The sequence below is a fragment of the Musca domestica genome, unplaced genomic scaffold (genome assembly GCF_030504385.1).
Source record: "Musca domestica strain aabys unplaced genomic scaffold, Musca_domestica.polishedcontigs.V.1.1 112, whole genome shotgun sequence".
Taxonomy (NCBI): Eukaryota; Metazoa; Arthropoda; class Insecta; order Diptera; family Muscidae; genus Musca; species Musca domestica.
In genome coordinates this window covers 1,719,159-1,742,619 of record NW_026712140.1, presented here as the reverse complement: position 1 = coordinate 1,742,619, position 23,461 = coordinate 1,719,159, and the positions used below count along the sequence as shown (strand labels likewise).

Below are 23,461 nucleotides of genomic sequence, written 5' to 3'. Positions count from 1 at the left end.
CTTTCCTTATAAACTTAATAAAAGTTATATTATTCTTATATATGAAAACATTAGATCTGATATGTACCAGGGTCTTAATACTTTGCATGGCAAAAGTAACCTAGATAGAGCCGAAATTTTCCGATTAAGATTCTATGGAATCCTTGCCCTCAAACGAGTTAGTAATAGGGGTATTTTTGATCATTTTTATGCCCTCCACTATACTATGGAGGGTATATCCACTTGGGGTATTGAATGAAAGCAAAAAAAAAATGTCGAAAATAACCGAAATATCATTAAAATGTCGAAATAGCATCAAATTTTAGAATAAATTAAGATTTGTTCGAAATGGTCACCTTCGACACGAAAAACCTTCACACGCTGCTTAAATGTTGCACTGCGGTGTTTTGGCTCATTCCCGGCGTAGCGCATGCTTGAGGTGATCGACACTTTGGTATTTTTTATTGCCAACCTTGCTTTAGAAAATACTCCAGACACAATAGTCCAATGGATTGGTATCCGGAGATTTTGGTGGCCATTGTGCACTAGAAATGAAGCGAGGAATCTCATTTTGTAACCATTATTGGGTGGCGCGTGCTGAGTACGATGGTGCTGAGTCCTGTTGGAATGTCCAAGGTCTGCGGCCAAAATGTTTGCGTGCCCAAGGCTTTAATACACCCTCCAGAATATTTTCGCGATAATATTCGGTATTTATTCTGATGCCACGGACGATTAATACAAGTGGAGAGCAACCATCGGCTGTTATGACGGCACACACCATCACCATGGCCGGCGCTTCAGTTCTGGTGGCCAACCGAAGATGCACATTTTCAGCTGACGTCTTTGGCATTTTGTTTGTTTACAAGCTGCTGGACAACGAATTTTTTCTCATCGGAGAAACCCAAATTCGGCAGTTCACCACTTTCGGCCAAGCGAAGCAACTCTTTAACTCTATTAGGTTTATTTTCTTTCTGTTGCGGTGTAAGTTCTTGCACTTTTAGGAATTTCAATGGCTTTACCCCGAGCTCATTATTCAATATTTGCCGAATGGAATTTTGAGATATGTTCAGCTCACTAGCCATTTTTCGGCCATTGCGACGCAGGTTTCTATCAAGACGCTTCTTTCCTTTTCGAATAATTTCTGCTTTTGTTAATGTTTTCTTCCGTCCACTTCCTTGACGTCGGGCTACGCTACCAGTATCACGGTAACGAGAGATGTTACGAGACCCAAAAGATTTATTTACATTTAAATGCTGGAGTGCTTTAACGATAGCAACTTGTGCTTTTCCAGCCAAATACAAAGAAATCACACTATCACGTTTGAATTCCATCACGAATAATTTTTTTCTGGAAAATTTTCACCAAAATGCTTTTGTACGCTTGTAAACAATATAATGAGCTGTCACTGGAATAATTTTAACAGATGTCGGATGAGTTGCTTAGAAATGTCAGCAGTCTGAATTTGGTTGCAGTTTTTTCATCTCACCCCGTATATGTTTCATCCGATATCACATTCGTAATATGCACTCCACAACAATGATATTTAGTACGAGATATCAGATACAGCTCAGAAATATCTCTGCAAAATTGAATCGAGAACGGTTATGATTTGGATATAGCTTTCATAGATTTCTTCATCCGATTTCATGGCTACTGTGCATCAAATATGTAATTCCAGCTCAAATCGGATACATTTTTGCACATTCAACTGCATTTTTTCATTTGGTAAAGCTCGGTTCCCATCTATCTATCGCTCGGATTTATAATTTTTTATATAACCCTTCTCGAAGCCATTTGATAGACTCTATAGCAATATTATTTGACACGAGCGGTACAAATACCTCCCTCAAATTTGGTGAAACAATTAAATTTTGTTTCGAATTCCATTAAGTTTCGTATCTCGCAAAACAAACGCTCTTTAAACACATTTCGAAAAAAATAGCAATGACATGCAAAATGTAAGCACAACTCTTCCGTATTCAAGCAAAATTGTCACATAAAATGGGTGGTGCTTCACCCCGTTTACAAATTCTTTACGCCAATAATTCTAATTGAAAACATGCCTTTGACTCCCAGCAATTAACATCAACCTAAAAAGTGCATTTCGAACATTGCTTGCAAAGCAATTTTGGTAGCAAATACACACGAAAACTCCTCCATATGGTAAAAATTACCCAAAAAGTAATTGCCACAAAACATGGCGCAGACAATGCCAACCAGCCAGCCAACAAGAAAAACAACAAAACAATTAAATGTATCCTAAATAAGTACTACAAGCGAAGGGCAAAACTAAAGAAACTCCCAGAAATATTTGACATGTTTGCAACAGCTAACATATGGGAAATGGGAAAGGAGACCATTTGCAAAAATAACCAGGGACAATAAGAAAACAAGAACAACAACAATGTAATTCCGAAAATATACAATAAGAAAAAAGGTCAGTGTTCTACCATGAAGAAATGTAAATGAGCACTTAAGTGGTCAGCAGCGGGATATGGATAATTGGAAAATTTGTTTAAAATTCTAATTAAAAAAAAAAAAAAAAACAATATACATTGATATTTGTTGCAAATCTTTAATCTTAAATGTTCAACAAATTCCCATATTTCAACAACTGGAGGTCATAGTGTTTTGTTACTACATCACAGCATACAACGGATTCTCTGACGAGAGAGGTACGCCGTAACCCCCCTCTGAAATGATTTAGATACATTCTGCGTCCTACAACTAAATTTTATGTCAAAATAGCAATTACCCGAAATTTCCTTAAAAAAATTTAAGAATAGTTTCAACAGTCCGTTAGACATATTTAACATACATACATCATACATTGTACTAAATATTCAGACATTAAAGGATTTTCGGATGAAGAATAATAAGAAAATGTTTACTTTTTACACCAAAACTTCTTTAAAATGCAGTCATTTTGAAACATACTGAGATGAATATTAGTAAAACCATGTCCATCCAATTTTCTGTCCAAAACTATTTCAAGGTCTAAATATATATACCCAAAGAACCAAGAGTGACCTATTTAATTTTAAATTTTAGAATTAAATCTCAATTCCAACATTTTGTTCCACTTGAACTACTCGTAAGTTCATAGTACGCATTTCACAAACCACCCTTCCCTCAATTGGAAACATCAACATTGACATCCATATTAATTTTCAGAATTTTAGCTCTATTCCTCCACCTTCAGCCAATACCAAATTTGGTTCAATTAAACACTTTTCGAACAATTTTAGTACACACTTCCAAACCCATCACCCAAATATCAAGTTTTAGAATTAACATAATCACATCCATATCTCAATTCCATATACAAACAGGGACCTCAATATACAATTTTAAGATTCTAGCCCAATCTCTTCATCCAGTACGAAATTTAGAAGCATTTAGTACTTTTCGTACAAATATAGGACGCATTTCTGAAACCACCTATCCAGGCTACACATGAACGGCGTCCCAATACCAAATTTCAGATTTCAATACCAAATTGTACCAAAAATAGCCCTGCTTAGTACTTTTCGTGCACATGTAGAACAAATTTTTAAAAAAAACCTCTTTGACCCAAACTTACCACCAACAGGGACCCAAGTAACAAATTTCAAAATTTCAGCTTTATCCGTTCAGCCTAAACCAAACTGTTCCAAACTTAGTACAATTTTGTGAAGTTGCACAATTAGTACATATTTCCAAAACCAACTAATCAAACATACTTTCTATCTTTGATTCTCACAAATTTCAGAATTCTAGCTCATTTCGTTTGTCTACACCAAAGTATTCAATTTCAAGTATATTTTAGCACTTTTCCTACTCTTTTAGAACAAATTTCAAAAACCCAGCCTCGTCACACGCCAACACACCAAGTCTGTCAGTCGTGCAAAATTCCAAGATACTATCTTCAGCTGTTTTAGTCAGTCAGTTAATTCACTATTCTTCTATATACAGGGTGAGATGAAAAAACTACAACCAACTTCAGACAGCTCTCATTTCCAACCCACTCGTCCGACAGTTGTTAAAATTATTCCAGTGACAGCTCATTATATTATTTGCAAGCGTACAAAAGCATTTTGGTGAGAATTTTCAAGAAAAAAAAGTTATTCGTGATGGAATTCAAGCGTGATAGTGTGATTTCTTTATAGTTGGCTGGAATACCAAAAGTGGCTATCGTTAGAGCACTCCAGCATTTAGATGTGAATAAATCTTTTTTATCTCGTACCATAGCTCGTTACCGTGATACTGGTAGCGTAGCCCGACGTTAAGGAAGTGGACGGAAGAAAACAGCAGAATCAGTAGAAATGGTTTGAAAAATAAAAAAAAGGACTTGATCGAAACCCGCGTCGCAGTGTCCGAAAAATGGCTCGTGAGCTGAACACATCGCAATATTTCATTCGGCAAATATTGAAAAATGAGCTCGGGTTAGAGCCATTGAAATTCCAGAAAGTGCAAGAACTTATACCGCAACAGAAAGAAAATAGACTCAAAAGAGCTAAAGAGTTGGTTCTTTTGACCAAAAGTGGTGAACTGCCGAATTTGGTTCTCTCCGATGAAAAAACATTCGTTTTCCAGCAGTTTGTGAACAAACAAAATGATAGTGTTTACTTGCCAAAGAGGTCAGCTGAAAATGTTCCACCAAAACTCAAGCGCCGGCCATGGTGATGGTGTGGGCCGCCATAACAGCCGAAAATATTCTGGAGGGTGTATTAAAGCCTTGGGCACGCAAACATTTTGGCCGCAGATCTTGGACATCCCAACAAGACTCAGCCTCATTTTCTCAGACTCATTTTTTTATCTCACCCTGTACTGTAGGCAAAATATGCTCTATAAAAATGCTAGGTTAAATATGCAGACTAATGTAGGATATTGCCGGTCCGTCTGATTCTTGTCCATTCCTTACTGTTTCTTATTTTTTTATTTTTGGTTTCCAAAAAACTAAAAGTGATTTTGACCATATCGTAAGAGCATGGAAATAGACAACACTTGGCTGGGTCATAAAAAAACGTATGTGCCAGTGTGACTAGCTTCAAAATACTCGGAAAAATAAAACCACATAGAAAATAATTGAAACACTCAGCTAAGCGTGAAGATACCGTAAAAATTGGAACCATATAAACTCATACATGTATGCTAATTGAATTGAAGGAAAATACACACTTACAACCAAGGAGCCCAATATTGCCAATGTTACCAAGCACAACATTGCCATGATCTTGAAACGCCTGAATGGAGCAAACCAATGAAGCGCAACACAAATTTTTAAATGAAAATTAAAACATAAAAAAACAACTGCTGCCGTAAACCATAAAAAACACACGCCACCAGAGGACATGAATTGGAAAACTATTTTCACAACAATGTCTTCTAGATATTGTATTTTTAAGTGCTCCAAGTGTTACAATTATACCAAACAAAGAATAATTTGAATTTTGTTCTTCCTCACAGTAGCTCTTCCCCCTTAAAATAGAACCTTACCACTCTTAGTTGCCACATTGGGGAATTCCACACACCACAATGGTAAAGTCAACGGAAAAATGTCTCTCTCTCTCTCTTTTTGCTAAGTGGGGTTGGTTTTTATGACCGTTGCGTCTGATGTTCTTGTCTAGTGCCACTCATAAATCTGTAAACGCCAGAGTACTTTTCCCAATGCAATTGCATGCCATAAACTTTTGATATCCTGTTTTGTCTGTCAAATTCCTTGTTAAATACTCAATAAACCAAGGAAGGCATGCATATGTATATCGATGTGTGAGTGTGTGGATACTGGAAAATTATGTTTAGTTGCTGCGTTTGCGCATTGCACATCCACCCTCTCCTCCATCCATTGACACTCGTGTTAGTAACGGTTATGATGTTTAGCTGCTGACAGGTTCATTTCCTTGTTGCGCCCACCCTTTCCTCTTAGAAAGTGAAGAGTTTTTATTGTTACGATCAGCACGCGTGATTCTGGCTAAGTGTGAACGATATGACAGAAATTTGTCCCCAAAGATTTGTACCTTTACCTTTTCGGTGAAATTTTCGGAGGCGCAACTGTCAATCATCAATCTCATTAAAGTGAAAATAATTTGTGAGGGTTTCGTTACGTTTGTCAATCTTGAATTTGAATATGAGGGAAAGGATTTGGAGAATGCATTTTGTATTGTTTAAAATTTTGAAATGGGTTATATTGAGGAAAGAATTGGTGTTGTGGCCACATGTCTTTGGAAGAAAGCTAAAGGTAGGAAGTTTGACATTATTTTTGGAATTCATTTCTGGTGTTTAACATTGAAATTAGTTTGAATTAAATTTTGATAATAATGAATTTTCATAGCTCGAATAATTTTTTTCTACTTTTTCCCTACATAGACTTAATATATGACTTAATATATTTATAAATGTTCATTGTCTGTTGAAGTAATTCTGTAAATATCATTTTAATCGACGAATATCGATTTAGATTTGGATATAACCTCCATATATGTTTTTATTTGATATTTAGTCCGCCATTGCGTACACCGAAATAATAATTTTAGACCCAACAAAGTATATACAGGGTGAGATTAAAAAACTGCAACAAAGTCAAACTCCATAATTTTTACTGTTTTTTCTATTTTATTGAATGGAAGCAAAAAATGTCGGAAAAAGCATCAAATTTTAGAATGTTGCTCTGTGGTATTTTTGCCCACTCCCAGCGAAGCGCTTGCTTGAGGTGATCGACACTTTGGTATTTTTTAGTGCCAACCTTGCTTTCCAAAATACTCCAGACACAATAGTCCAACGGATTGGTATCCGGAGATTTTGATGGCCATTGTGCGCTGGAAATGAAGCGAGGAAACTCATTTTGTAACCATTCTTGGATGGCGCGTGCTGAGTGCAATTTGAAATTGTCTGAAATTCAACACAATAGCAACATTTTTTACCGGAATCGTTTCAAATTTCGTATTTAAAGTTCGTAATGGGTAGTACAGCCAAGACGAAAATTGAAAATCCTGATATTTGTTATTTTTATGATTTTAGGGACAATATTCACCGGAATTGTTTCAATTTTCTTATGTGAAGCTCGTAATGCGTACTACAACGTATGGCGGAAAATCGTCTATGTAGGTCCACGTCTTCATAAATTCCACACATAACGGGACGACATATAAGTTGCACGAAATCGTATATTCCCCATATAAACTCCCGATATTCGGTATTTTAATAACTGGAATTTTCTGAAAACACACACATGGAGTTCCTTCTGAGTACTTTACCCTCTGGAAGGGAATTGTCTATATAGGTCCACGATATAGTATAGGCCCCATACAGGGTGATATGAAAAAACCGCAACCAAGTTCAGGATGCTGTCATTTCTAAGCCAATCGTCCGACAGCTGTAAAAATTATTCCAGTGACAGCTCATTATATCGTTTATAAGCGTACAAAAGCATTGTGGTGAGAATTTTTCAGAAAAAAGTTATTCGTGATGGATTTCAAGGGTGATAGTGTGATTTCTTTATATTTGGCTGGGAAACTACAAGTGACTATCGTTAGAGCACTCCAGCATTTAAATGTGAATATATCTTTTGTGTCTCGTGCCATCGCTCGTTACCGTGATACTGGTAGCGTAGCCTGACGTCAAGGAAGTGGGCGGAAGAAAACAGCAACATCAGCAGAAATGTTTTGAAAAGTAAAGAAGCGACTTGATCGAAACACGCGTCGAAGTGGCCGAAAAATGGCTCGTGAGGTGAACATATCGCAATATTCCGTTTCCAAAAAGTACAAGAACTAACACCGCAACAGAAAGAAAATAGGCTCAAAAGAGCTAATAAGTTGCTTCGCTTAGCCGAAAGTGGTAACAGCCGAATTTGGTTTTCTCCGATGGGAAAACAGTTGTTGTTCAGCAGTTTGTAAACAAACAAAATGATCGTGTTTACTTGCCAAAGAGGTCAGCTGAAAATGTGCACCTTCGGTTTACCACCAGAACTCAAGCGCCGGTCATGGTGATGGTGTGGGCCGCCATAACAGCCAATGGTCGCTCTCCGCTCGTATTAATCGGCCGTGGCATCTCGAAAATATTCTGGAGAGTGTATTAAAGCCCTGGGCACACAAAAATTGTTACAAAATGAGGATACAAATCCATTGGACTACTGTGTCTAGAGTATTTTGGAAAGCAAGATATTTCCGACATTTTTTGCTTTCATTTTAATTAAAAAAAAATGTAAAAACTATTACTCTGTTGCAGTTTTTTTATTTCACCCTGTACAACGGTTCCGACAATATTCGCTATTTGGATGATTTATCGATTTTTCACCGGATTTGTTTCGAATTTCTTTTTAAAATTTGTAATTACCACGTCTTCGAATAGCCCCCATATAATGGTTTTCTTTGAGCGGTATTATTCGATGGAATTTTTTGGAAATTTTTCAAGTTCCTTAAAAATTGTGGAGTGTATTAAAAGTTCGACCCGGCCGAACTTATCTGCATTTTACTTGTTATGCATTAAATGCGTGCTATTTTTTCAAATTTCATCTACAAAAAATAATTCTGCAAAAATTCATGAATGTCGGCTAAAATTTAGCTCACATTGGCTCATATTTAAACCTGTACAAAAGCATTATATGTTCCCAATATGAATTATAATTCGAGGGATCATTACGAAAATCGAAAAATGCAAGCAAAGTCTATAGTCGCCGAGGCCGACTATGTCATGAAACATCTATAAAACATAATGTATTATTACGTTTTAATAATGTGGGAAAATTTACATTTCCTTCCAAATAATAGGAATTATAAATATCTAACATATTAATCCATCACATTCACAGAAAAAGACGCCTGTGCATTAAATGCGATCAAATATGATTAAGAAATATAGATCTTTTGTAAACATACCCAATGTGACAAACATCAAATATGAGAATGCCGCTGACTTATTTCCCCAAATATTCCCACAATATTTAAAATTCAAATCGAAAAAAACGCCACAATATTTTGAGAAAAACATACAGATATGGAAAATATATGGAAATTTCTAATACCCCTAATCCCATGGATATTTCTAAGGATTAAAAGAAAAAATCCTCAAAATTTCAGAAACCCTAAGAGAGGGAAATTTTTCTTATTAGCAATTCCGGCAACAACTCTCCCTGCACACGGTTGCACGCACAACCCTCCTTCTCAGGTGATGGCGGCGGTAGTAATCGTTAAGGTGATAACGTGTGGCATACAAAACAAATACTAACTAATACACCGGCCGGTCGACAGACAGACAAAGAGACATGAAAGCAGATATGTGGCTTCATGATTGTTGTTGACAAAACAAAACAATAGAGGTGGTAGTAAACCAATAATCCAGCCATCCATTGCCGCCGAACGAGCAATCCATCCATACCCTGTCGATCAATATTCATTGATCATTGATTTGCCTGAAACATAAAACACTCACACTGAAAAGGAGTTGGCCAAAACAAAAACATCGCCTAGAACCATTGATTGGTTAGTGTTTATGGCGTTTGTCCCGCCAAAGGTTGTTATTCTGTCTGTTTTGTTTTCCCTTACCAATAGACAGCCAATTTGTTAAGAATTCTAAGCGTGAATACCTTCGCCTTCCATTCAGGTAACAATCCATAATACAATTACAACAAAAAGGCGCCGTGTAACTTAAAAGGAAAGGAAAAGAAAAATTTTCCTACTGGAAAAACTGCTTTAGCCTACCGTAATACACACACTCAGCCAATGTGTGGGTGCAATATGTTCCAACTGCCCACAAGCCAATTGTTGTTTATTAAAACACTTACTTATTGGTAGTTAGTACGAGGATCATTGTAGGAAATTCACAATGATTTGTATTTTTCCAAGAATAAGGTAAAATTTAATATTTCCATTTCCATCTCTTATTGTCCATATGATCAATTAGTTAAAGTAAAAGAATTGTGGAATTTTTGCGGGGAAAGATATGTAATAATTTGTGGAAATTAATAAGTGCGCGTGAGGTACCAGACATAGTGGAAGGAAGAATTCTACTTCATCTAATACTGAAAACGAATATTGAGATTAGCAAAATTAAAAAAAAATCGAACACTTATTTCCAAGTTTATGTTATTTTTAATCAAAATTGAATCCTTTTGTGGGAAGGTCCCAGAACGAGTGAACCGATGAATTCTAGATTCACATTCGATCTCTGGTTATCAAGATTTATAAGAATCGCAGACATGTTTCGTGTTTCGTATATGTGAGATATAAGTATTGACAATTGTGACTCTTTGTGTGTTAGTAGAGATTTTAAAATGTATCGGATGCTTATATTGAAGGAAGTGTTTGTGAGCTTCATCGTTATTTAAAATGTTGACCCCTTGTGGGCGACGTACTAGAAGGAATGGACCGATTTCACCTTCCCACCAGATATTGTGTTAATAAATATATTTGAATGAGTTATATTTGAACAGAATCCGATGCTTATTTCATAGAGTTATTATTATTCAAAATGTTGACCCTTTATGTTGGAGATACATTTTCGCTCCTGATATTGCACTGAAACAAATATTGGGATTTTTAAATTTGAATAAAATTGGATGACACTTTCTTGTTTTATACGATTTTTTTTTTTTTTTTTTTTGAAAATTGTAACTTTTTGTGAGGGAGGTACCGAAAGGAGTGTCCATCTTCGAGCTCGATATAAGTTTGACAATAATATTACGATGTATCAAGTTTGGATAGCCTCTTCGAGAGTTATCGAGCGCACCACCCAGACAAACAGACGGACGAACGGTCGTATAAAATTATATACAGGGTGAGATAAAAAAAATCTGCAACAAAGTCAAAAGCCATATTTTTTACATTTTTTTTTTTAAATTTTATTGAATGAAAGCAAAAAATGTCGGACATAACATACAATTTTAGAATAAGTTTAGATTTGTTCGAATTGGTCACTTTTGGCACGAATTATGGCCTTCAAACGGCCAGTGAAACTATCACACGCTGCCCGAATATTGCTCTGCGACACTTTGGTATTTTTTAGTGCCAACCTTGCTTTCCAAAATACTCCAAACACAATAGTCCAACGGATTGGTATACGGAGATTTTGGTGGCCATTGTGCGCTGGAAATGAAGCGAAGAACCTGATTTTGTAAACTGTCTGCGGCCCAATGTTTGCGTGTCCAAGGCTTTAACATACCCTCCAGAATATTTTCGCGAGCATTTATTCTGATGACACGGTCGATTAATACGAGCGGAGAGCGACCATCGGTTGTTATGGCGGCCCACACCAGCACCATGGCCGGCGCTTGAGTTCTGGTGGCTAACCGAAGGTGCACATTTTCAGCTGACCTCTTTGGCAAGTAAACACGATCATTTTGTTTTTTTACAAACTGCTGGACAACGAATGCTTTCTCATCGGAAAAAAAAACACTCTTTAGCTCGAAGTAACTCTTTAGCTCTTTTGAGTCTATTTTCTTTCTGCTGCGGTGTATGTTCTTACACGTTTTGGAATTTCAACGGCTTTACCCGAGCTCATTTTTCAATATTTGCCGTATGGTATATTGCAATATGTTCGGCTCACGAGCCATTTTTCTGCCACTGCGACGCGGGTTTCCATCAAGTCGCTACTTTACAATTCGAACCATTTCTGCTGATCTTACTGTTTTCTTTCGTCCACTTCCTTGAAGTCGTGCTACGCTACCATTATCCCGGTAACGAGCGATGGTACAAGACACAAAAAATTTATTCTCATTTAAACGTTTGAATTCCATTACAAATAACTTTTTTCTGGATAATCCTCACCAACAATATAATGAACTGTCACTGGAAAAATTTAAACATCTGTCGGACGAGTGGCTTAAAAATGACAGCAGTCTGAAGTTGGTTGCAGTTTTTCAATCTAACCCTGTACATATTCGTAAAATTCTGAGTCAATTTAACGATGTCCATCTATTCGTTTGTCTGTACTTCTTTTTTTTTAAATTAATATACAGCTCAGATTATTTGATGTATAGCTCAATATAGCGGTACCTTCGGATATTCGATATTCGTTTTTACAGCTCGTATGGGTTCTACCACCTGCATCTGAACATTTTCTATATTGGCCCACAGTTTTCTGTATTTTCGGTATTTTTATTGTTTTAATAACATGGTTCAAAATTTGGTATTTGAAATTCGAAATAGATAACAACGCCTATGGCAGAACATTTTCTATAAAGGTTCACATAGAAAATGTTCTGCCATAGGCGTTGTTATCATATAACGGTACCGTTGATGATCATATAACGGTACCGCCCACATTATGGTATTTTGAACACTAAACTGCATTCTTAAACGATTTCACGGAATTCTCAATTTTAAATGGAACTGACATTCTAGAGATACATGTATTGAGTTCAATCGGCCGATATAGGAATACCGTTCACCATCGAAAAACATAAAGAAAACTTGTTGGATTTAAAATCCCCCAAGCAGCACCCCATAAAGTAGAAAAATTAGGTTAGGACATTCAAAATAGCATTTCAAAACCTGGATGACCTTAATTTTTTCTCCATAATGTGTTCTTTCTATTAAGATTTCGACTCGAACCCTCATAGCTCCCTACATCGGAATTAACCAAGTGTTGGTCTCATATAATAAAATTTTCTCTAGGGGATTATATCATCTAAGAAGTCGAATAATTATATTGTGGCGTATGTGTTTGTAAACTGCATTTTAAGCCTTAAAAATGTAAATATTAGGGAGGTACCGCTACAGTGGATTAATGCTCACGCGTTGTTGTCAATTGGAATGCCACATTAACCCCAAACTTCAAAATATAGACGTTTCGATAAACAACTGTGACTGAAAGCTTCATAGTTATACTTAAATTGATATTAAATAAATGAATTTAATATTTTAAATAACATAATTGTAATAATTGTCTAATTGTAAGGATAGTTCCCCAAAAAATGTATTTGTGATCAATTGCCGAGGCTATAAATTTGTCGGAATACCGATTGAAATTTTCTTATTTTTTTAATAATTCCGATTTGTCAATCTCTGGAAGGGTAGTCTTTAAATGAGCTTGGAGACAAATTTAGGATATCGCCATTAAAACCCATACTTGTTTGCATTTAAATAATATTGATTTATACCCAACTAATAATGAAGATCCATCCTCTCATAAAATTTGCACTTGAAGTTTTAATAACTAGCCTCGTTACTACGCGGGAGGATCAGATAGTAAATATATCGCCATTACAACCCCTACTGGTTGCATTTAAATACTTCCGATTTGTACCCAACCAATAATAAAGATCCACCTCTCATAAAATTTGCACTAGAAGTTTTAATAACAGCCCTCGTTAGTCCGCGGGAAGATCAGATAGTGTTTTGTTTTGGTCAACTTCACAAAAAAGACAATCTTTAAGTGTAAGGCCAGAGGGCACACAAAGAGAGAAGAAAACAAAGCAAATTTTTCACTCTCATTGCAGTGATTACCGATGCTGTTATTGTTGTCATTGTTCTTGTTATTACTGTGTTTCATACACATTTACGCATTTAAAACAATATGCATTAATTGTATTCGGCATTGCAATCAGACAAAACGAACCGGGCAAAAGACAGAGAAGAGCAAAGATGGATGGATGGATAGATAGATGTTTGAATGATTCGAAATGGAAATTGAATGGAAAATCTAGACAAAGCCAACAACAACAACATCAACTACTACTATTACACTTACAGTACAGAGATTCGATTGAGCGGCAAAATAACAGAGTCGAGCAACACGCACTTATGCTACATGTACTTACAACGTACGCACCAAGTGTCCAGTGCCAGGCAACAACAACAGAAAATATTTGTGCTAGCACCACACATAGCAGAAGAATAGTCCAACAACCATACCCAACCAACCATCCATCCATACATATGGGCCTCATACAACAAATAAAACAATGTGTGTAGCATATTCCTACTCCTATGCACTCGGGCGAATTGAATGTGAATATGAAAACATAATTGTTGTTGTAGGCGTAATGTTGTTGTGCGTAGCTCAGGAGCGTGTGTGTGTGTGTGTGTACGTACGCGTATGGCATTGTTTGTGTGCTGCTTGCTCTTCAGGGCTCGTGGTGTAGCAAAAGAAACATGTTGCACATAAGTTGTGTGTTGTGGCTTGTAGAATGATTTTAGAACGTTGATTTTTTTATTCCGTTTCGGGATGTCAATGCAATCAGACGCATAACGGCACCACACTGTAGCAGAAAAAATCAAAACAAAAACATATAAATTTGTAAAAACAAAATAATACCAAAATAATTAAATAAAATACATAAGATTTAAAACATTAACGTGAAAAATATCATTGAAAATACTAACAAACTTGTGAAGTTTTGAAAAGTTCTTATATACAAAAAAGCGCGGCTTTTTGATTTTACATGTATTTGCGATAACCAATACTAAGACAATTTGTGTATAAAAACAGCAACAACAATAATAATGCCACAAAGAAAAACAATACCAGTAAACAATTTTGTCATATTTGTGTTCTTATCATAACCACCCAAAGTGTATTGTGGCTCCCCCGAAAAAAAAAAATGTGGCTTGTGTTTACAAATAATAAAAACAATAATCATAATTACAACAACAACAACAGAAATAAACACCACGAATAACAACGACAATAAAAATAATTATAATTGTTTAAATAAATTGCATTTTAAGCATTCAATAATTTTTGGTATTTAAGAGAAAGTTTATGGGTTTTCGAAAATGTTCAACGACATTGTTGATACAAGCCTAAATATCAATATTTGTATAACAATGACCAGCCATCAACAATCAGTGTAGTAGTTAGTAGTGCATAAACAATTAATATTTCGAACGAATCAGTGGAAATTACAAAACAAAAACAGAAAAGTTTTGAAAACAAATCGCAACATAGCCAATTGAAGATTTTGGCATTTACAATTGAATTGGCATTTAGAAGTGGATTTTTTGCCTGTTGTTTTCACACACACACACAAAAGCCAGTCATCATGTTTGTCACAGTGGATAATGCAACAAATACCTTCTTCTCAGGTAAATATTGGTCGATTTTGAAAACAAATTGGAATTTTTGGGGAAATTTTTGATAATATTTTATTTTGAACACATATTATGGGGTATCTTTGTCAGACGCGATAATCTGCAAATCTTTGTGAGGAATTTTTGAATTATGTGTTTGTTTTTGTGGGAGAGAGCGAAAAAGAAGACAGTTTCTCTCTTCTCTTACAGAGGTTCTCAGCAAAATCCTCCTAAAATGTTTTACCATAGACAAATAAAGGTATAGACTAAAAAGTTTTAAAATTTTCCCTTCCGGCAGATGTTGTTGATCTTGGGCCAGTCAAGTCACCCAGGGCTAGTGAAGTCACTCGACTTCGAAAATAATTTATTCATTTTTCTGCTATTTAAGTTCTATATTTTTATATTTCACGACATATTTGGATAATGTAAAAGTAAACAAAGTCGATGTTTCGTTTTTAATTGATAAATAATAAGGAATCATAAAAATATTTAATATTTTGTATTTTGAGAGAATTGAGTGAGTCTACTGAACCTCTCTCACAGCATAAACGACATCTATTGGAGCACTTTTTTTTAGAGATAACAGATGAGACAACTTTTTAGTCTATACCAAGGCTAGGCAAAGAGTATCCCTTGGGATATCTGTGTGTTCACCAACACAATTGTAAAAAATAAATTGTTTTGAATTTTCTGTCAAATTGGTTTTGGGAGAATATTTAGTTTTGTTCGAGCAGTCGATGAGGAAGGTGCTGTCGGACATTTTTATGAATACACCGTAAGAAATATTGGATCAAATAAATATATCTTACTACATATTTAAAACAAATATTTCCGAAATTATAAAAATTACAACTATTAAGATTTGTATACTTGATTGATTTATTTTTGACCGAATTTGTATAAAGAGGGAATTCATTTCATATTGACCGACAAATTAATTGTCATTCTAAAGTAGTAGATATTTTCATATCCCCCGATTTCTATGAAATGTCATGTACAGTCTTAGTCAATTTTAGGAAAAATTGCAAGATGCGATGTTTATCATTCTGTTTGTAATTTATGGAAATAATCTGTTAGAACCCAACGCATAAAATTCAGCATAAAATTCTACGACTATTTGCGTATGTCAGCCTGTGGAAATCGGTATTACTTAGATCGTTAGCATATTATGTCCGAAATTATTAAACACAAAAAAAATTATATAAAATTTCTGAAAATGTCAACTTATATACTTTTTAATTTTAAAATAAATAATAATTGAAATAATTCTGCAAATATATCTCCGAATTGTCTGTCAAAATATTAATTTTTTACCAACGAAGTTGTTTTTAAAACAGACAATTTTAAATTGAAAATTTAAAGATAACAAATTATTTCTCACTCTGTAAAGAGAGGCAAAAAACACTTGCAATATTTTGTTATGTCAAAACATATACAATCACAAATTTTTTTTGAGGCTCTCTGCCTTGCCCTGGTCTATACCTAATTTGTCTATGGTTTTACTGTCTGACTTTCGAGTTATTAATTTGTTTAGATTATTGTTCATATAAAATTATTGTAAAGTAAAGGTTTCCGAAGAATATAAGTCAATTACTTTTTAATGGATTTTTCTAAAAAAATTTAAAATTGATCATTGTTTGGCAGACGAATTTCCAAAACCCCGATTTTCGGGAGTACTTTCATACATTATTTTCGAGGAATATTTCTGGATATAAATGCAATTTTCCGAAAAAAAAACTTTTTCAATACCTTTAAATATTTGTAATGATTTTTAATAAATGACCCCAAAAAAGTCCTGCTCAACAACGCAATCTCGCTCACATGTCAAATTTCGCTTCGCTCTTTTAAATCATCCAAATGCAGTGTTAATATACAGTTTATTTATTCATTTTTATACCCTACAACACTATGTGTTGGGGGTATTATAAATTTGATTGGGTCAACAATTATGTAACATATCGAAATATTGGTTTCCTACATAGGAAAGTATATATCGATCTTCTTATCTCGCCGAACTGAGTCGATCTAGCTATGTATGTCCGTCTGTCCATGTTAATTTGTAATCAATCTAGAGGTCCCAATGGAGGTGGAAGTTGAAATGGACCAAAAACTAAAAAAATTCCTGATTTTGCAGTTGCTCTACAGGTCACTATTATAGACCAATCGAAGCGGAAGTTAGCATGGGGCTAGAACTTAGAGCTGGGCAGAAGCCTTCCAATTTTAATGGTTATCGGGTAATATTTAGTGGGTGAAATACACCATAACATTTGTGTTAAATTAAAGTCAAATTTTCCATTAAACCGCGAATATTTTTAATCCTGGTAAAATCACAAATGGACGAATAGGTTAATCCTGACCGTTACGTATATTCCGATAGTAAATATATCGGATGTATATAGCGAAATATATACAATGCGTATATATAAAGGAAAGGGATGTTAGCTAGAACGCTTATATCTCAAGAATGGCTGGACCTATTTTGACAAATTCAGAATACCCTCTTGGCATAAAAGTAGAAAATCTAAAAAAATCGAATAAAAAGATGTCAATAATGACGTTAATATAGATTTTTGTAGTATTTTGTGTCACTTTTTTATATTTTTTATCGCCTGCGATTTTTTCAGTTTGACTTATAATATTGAAGTATACATTTTGTAATAATTGTTATATGCAGATTGCAATTATCGTCCGATCCTCACGAACATTTTAGGCTCAGAAGGGCTAGGCCTATTGTTTTCAAAGATGTCAGCAATATATTTAGGGGTTGAAATGGACCAACAACTAAAAATGTTCCTGATTTTGCAGCCATTTTAATAGAAACCGAAGGACACGAAATCTCATATGAAGTTAGAGTTTATGATAGCGGGTAGAATGGACCACTACTTTGGTGTGACCAAAGCATTGATCACAGCGATATCCGAAATACACGAATGCAAACTTCTGGCTTTTTTATGCTTATTTCGTTAACGACTATAGCCAAATATCGTGGACAAGCAAATCATATGAGTCTAAATCTGGAGATACAGATGCCCGTCTTGCTTCTGTAGTTGATCGTAAAAAATTAGGGGTTCAAATGAACCAAAAACAGACAAAATTTCCTGATCACACAATTGAAGCCAATCGACACGCCTGAGAAGAGAGTTAAGGACAGGGAAAAATTCTAGCATTTTGGATGACCATTGGATTATATTTAGCTGTAAAATGAACCACAACAACTAATAGCACGTCGGAGAGCAAATGTCCCTGGTCAAAACTCTAAGGGAAATATCTTATTGTAGTGTTGTAGGGTATCACAAGGTCGGCCCGCACGTCTATAGCATTTGCTTACTTGTTTTTACTGAATTGTGACACTCTTTGATTTTTTATTATTTTTTGTACCTTTTTTTGTGGAAATTTAAGTTCTCTGGTAAAGCTTTCAGATTCTGATATTTGTACAAATTTAATAGGTGATAACTTCGGTTTCTTATTCGGTTAACTTTTCTTCTGATTTTCATAAAAAATTCAACAAAGTTAATGGCTGCTTACTTCCCTCTCCATTCACAACAGTCTCCCACATTTGCTTTGGAAAATTGAGACAGAGAGAGAGGGAGAAAGATAGAGAGAGAAAATGGAACTTAAACTGAACCCGAATCACAGCTTAAACCCATTTACTTTTAACAGAGATAAATATGAGTGGGAATGAGAACAAGCTTCATAACCCAACAATAATGCCGGCCATTTGTTGCCGTTTCTCTCTATTTGCATTAAGATTAATTGCAATACAGGGACACATTGACAAGTAACGAACGACGAGGGCAGCACCCTTAGTTCACCTACCACAACTCAACTAACACACGCACATTCACGCATAATAGTTAATTCAAATGGCTATTTCCGTTTCATCTCTGGGCTTTGAATTTTGATTTTTAGTACTGATGTTATTTTTTATGTTTAATAAGCGGAAGTTAAAACAGATGAATAAATAAACAAATGGCAGGCAGGCAGGCAGAATGAATGAATTCCATTACAAAGAGTGTCTGGCAATTCTTTATTGAATGAATTATCTGTGTGCAGACGATAATGCACTTTACAGAAAAATGTGTGGAAAGAAATGCATAACTAAAAACTTTAATTGCTTTCCCTTTTATTTGATTTGTTTTTGCAGATAATCCCTATTATTTCTACAATGACCCCAAGTCACCGACGACACCAGATTCTCAGAGTTCCAGTAAAGGTTTCTCCATATTCAAGAGGCGCAACTCTAAAGGAAATAGCCCAAAAGTAACAATACCGGAACAAACACGTCTAATTACATCGGCAAATCTAGATACGACAGCCACACTGACGCTGGGCAGTCCTCGAGGGCAATTTGGTTTTCAGCATGTAAGTAGAAAGAAATAAGAAAATGATATAGTTTTCCCTTATGATAATTTGTTGTCAATTTTTTTTTCAACAACTTCCTCTGCTTTTGTTTGGCTTTCTTTTCTTATGCTTTAAACATTTTAGCAATCGTTTGAACTACAACCATTGATGTCCCAACATCTTCCCCACCACCAAATCACATCATCTCTACACCAAAGACGTCAACGTTCGACGAGTTCACATTCGGAAACTTGCCGCGAACGTTTGGGTTCTTGCAGCGAAGCATCAACGCCCAATCATAGTTTTGATCACGACGACTGCTTCAGCGGTCCCCTATCGCCAAGGTAAGCAAGCGAGCATTGCATTTTGATCGGTTTCCTTGATCTTTTGACATTGAAGGGAAATGGAAACTAGTGCAGCTGTTGACAGTTCATTTTGTTTGTAGGCTTTCCGCAACAAATCGTGCGGAAATTTGCCAAAGTTACATACACTAAATGTTTTTTACATGATATTAATTTGGGATTTTTTTTTTATTTGTTTTTTTTTTTTTGCATAGCAAACATCATTCACATCATCATACACTGCCATCAGCTGGCGGACGACGTCATTCGTTTAGCAATTGGCGTCATGCTAGTGAACGTCATGCTTCTTCATCTTCAAATCATCATCATCACAAAAATATTGCTTCCAATATAACAACAACCGATGAAGTGCCTCAAATGATGGCACCACGACCACCGGTTATATCGCCAAATAAATATCGTGGCGGTGGTAGTTCACATAGGAGACGAGGTAAGTTTTGTTTTTAGTTTTTTTTTTGCAATATTTTTTACAAACACTTCAAAAGGCAGCTACAACAGAAACTCCTAGGATGTTGTGTTGATTTGCTTGATTCCGATTTTGAACATATATTTTAATTCTTGAATAAAACCAAACCAAAAATGGTGTTTCTTAAGCAATTTATCCCAAAAAAGTGTTTAAGTGTCATTTGAATTCCAATTTAAAATCTTTCTAAGCCCCTTCGATATTCGATATCAGGAGTAGGCATATGGTTCAATTACTTTTCCAAAAACGTTCACATTTCCGTCCTAAACATTTTAAGCGCAATACTCAAGTATATGCTGTTGCAAAATTTAACTTCGTTTCAGAGTAGAATATCAAAAATTTGCCAGAGCGTTGATTATAGAAGTTGAAAATTTATATCTCCGAACGAGTTTTACTCTCTACTCGCATTCGAGAAAAGGCACTCCTGAGAGTAAAAAAAATCGACCATACTCCTTTTTCACTTTAGCTTGAATAAGATCAAGCAGGGGATAAAATTCGCTCGAAATCGAACAGATTCTACTCATGGCGAGTAGATGACGCGATTTCACTTTTAGATCAAACTCTTAACCCATTTCGAACATGTTGCCTCCCACTCGAATTTCTCAAACAGAAGTATTCTTCTCTTTACATGAAAAATAATAACCGTCGGTGCCTATATTAATGAGTTACCTACTTTTGTTAACAAAGTAACTACTTTTGTAACTATTCTTACGATAATGTAAATCATTTTAATATGAATTTCTTATCCTGTATTTTCTATGCTAAACTCCCAATAAATATCTTCTATAATTTTCCTTTTCTTCATAAAATCAATTCTCTACCCCACCCAAAAACCATCAAGATGTTTGCTTTTACAGTCAATCAAAAAGACATGAAATAATTGAGCACAAAATAGTGCAGTTCATATTTTGCATCTGCATCACTTTTCTATGATGTGTTGGCTGGCAGGCAACAGCTTTCATTGATGGAGTTTCGAAAACAGAGGGAAAGAAAACTTTGTTTTTTTTTTTTTTTTTTAAGGAAAAGAAAATATTGCACATCATATCTCCTCACTGGAAAGTTGTAAAACGAAAAAGGTCAGACAAAGAATGCAGTTCTGGTAATAAATGATTCCGGCGAAAACTTCGGCATGTTCAAGTAATGGCAGGTGTTTATGGCCAGATATGGAATGGTGTTGATATTCAGCAGGCTACAATGTTTACAATGGAAGAGAACTTTGATATATGGCTATGACTGTTGCTCTGTTTTTGCATCTTTTTTACATGTTAGTTTTTGTTAACTTGTAATTGTTTATGAGGTGTTCAAATTTTATAGAGTTTACACATCGCTATGATGCATGGAGCTCATGAACATGTGTCCATAATTCGCTTTCCTTTTTTTTCAAAGCATATATCATTCATTCCATTCATTTACTCGATTGGCAGACATGGATATATTTCTAGAGAACATCTGCTGTTCACTATTTTTTCTTTTTCCATTTTTTTTTGTTGGTTGTTGTGTTTTACTTCTCGTAAATGTTAATGTCTGCTATTTTCTTTGCTTTAAACAAAACATACAAATTTAAGACACAAAGATGCTCAAAATCTCTCCTCTGTTTTTCCTTGTTTCGCATTGCTTATAATTCCTTGAATCAATTTTCGTTTTTTACATGGAAATAAGTCGAAAAATCGATTCAAAACTTTAGCAATGGATAAATTGCTTAATATTTTTGGGAAACTAAATATTTGTAAAACGTAATTCTTGGAAGTGGAATATGAAGCGTTGAGTTATAAAATTAAAAAGTTATTGGATGATTTTTCATCTGAAATAGGGGAAATTGAAAAGTTTTGTTGTACATCTGCTTGCTTGTTGGAGACTCCGGGTTTTTATATCCTCCACCATTCTATGGAGGGTATATTAACTTTGGCATCCCGTTTGTAACTACTCGAAATATTTATAATAGACCCTACAAAGTATATATATATTCTGAATCAGCGTAAAATTTTAAGACGATGTCCGTCTGTCTGTCTGTCCGTCTATCGGTCTGTCTGTCTGTTGTAATCACGCTGTATTTCGAACGAATTTAGATAGAAGGCTAAAATTTTGCATGCATGCATAGTTTACCAGTAGGCAGGTTAAGTTCGTAAATGGGTCATGTCGGTCCACGTTCATGTATAGCCCCTATAAAACGGTATCTCCCGATATTCGGTATTTTCATAATTTCGCCGACATTACTCACTGCAATCGTTTCAAATTTCGTATTGGGAGATCTTAATGGTTACTACATGCTATGGAAAAAAATTTCGTATGCAAATTCGTATGGACCCTATAAACCGGTACCTCCCGATATTCGGTATTTTCATGATTTTAGCGACATTATTTATCGGAATTATTTCAAATTCCGTATTTGAAGTTCGTAATGGGTGCCACAGCCTATGACAAAAATTTTGGTATGCTGGTCCACGTCTTCGTATAGTCTCCATATAACAGTTTTCATTTTAGTGGTAGTTTCCGGAGGTTTTTTGAATTTTTTTCAAGTTCCTTCCAAATGGTGGAAGGTATTAAAAGTTCGGCACGGTCGAACTTGGTCGCTTTTTTACTACTTTTGTTTTGATTTCATTTTACAACCAAATCAGTTATAATTTCATAATTCGGGCTCTCAACGGTTAGTTGAACTGCTCGCAAAAATATTTCATGCATAACAGAAACTTCTATATTCGATTTTTCCAAGAATTCGATCCCGGTTTCTAACCAAATCAGATAATATTAATAAGATATTCATATTTCAGATTCTCAGTTTACAGTTTAAATCCTCCATCAAAAAAAACCTAAGTTTGATATTTTAGGGATGTTAAGGAAAATATATTTGGTCATATATGAAATTTTCACAGGGTGAAGGGTATAAATTCGAAATCGAATAAAAAATGAACTCGCTCGAATCAGAGCGGAAGTACTCCTGCGAGTAAAAAACAGAAATTGAGCAATAACTATTTTCTTATGGGACTCGAGCGACTATGCTTTGCTCGTTTTCGAGTAAGAGTAAAATCCACTAGAAATCGAGCAGATTATATTTCGGCTGAGTACTTTTTCATTTTTTGTCAGTGCGTGTATTTTCTCAATCCATAGCTACGAATGAATCAAACCCAAACACGTTAAAGAGTATTGTCGCCAATCGGTACCTAAAAACATATGGTAGTGTGGTTGAATTTGTTGTTTTTGTACACAAAATACATCGGTACCCTGGTTCTGCTGTTTTACTCTTCTTGGCGATCTCTTCATCTTCAAGGAAAAATCAAAACTTTTTTCTTTTAAAAATTACACCAGTAAATAAAATAATTGTTTCCACTCGC

The 23,461-nt window shown here is 35.1% G+C and overlaps 1 protein-coding gene across 2 annotated transcripts in view; it reads left to right on the top strand.

Annotated features, from left to right (window-relative positions):
- The window catches only part of LOC101895140 (uncharacterized), an 88,088-nt gene that overhangs the window by 29,737 nt on the left and 34,890 nt on the right, over positions 1-23,461 (top strand). The window contains exons 1-4 of one of the 2 annotated variants that reach the window (XM_005182815.4): positions 14,533-14,981; positions 19,111-19,328; positions 19,452-19,651; positions 19,864-20,099. In XM_005182815.4, coding sequence (XP_005182872.2) covers positions 14,939-14,981; positions 19,111-19,328; positions 19,452-19,651; positions 19,864-20,099 — 697 coding nt within the window. In that variant the 5' untranslated portion in view covers positions 14,533-14,938. Of the gene's footprint in view, positions 1-14,532; positions 14,982-19,110; positions 19,329-19,451; positions 19,652-19,863; positions 20,100-23,461 lie in introns of those variants that run through there. The other variant, XM_020036512.2, reaches the window with a different exon arrangement.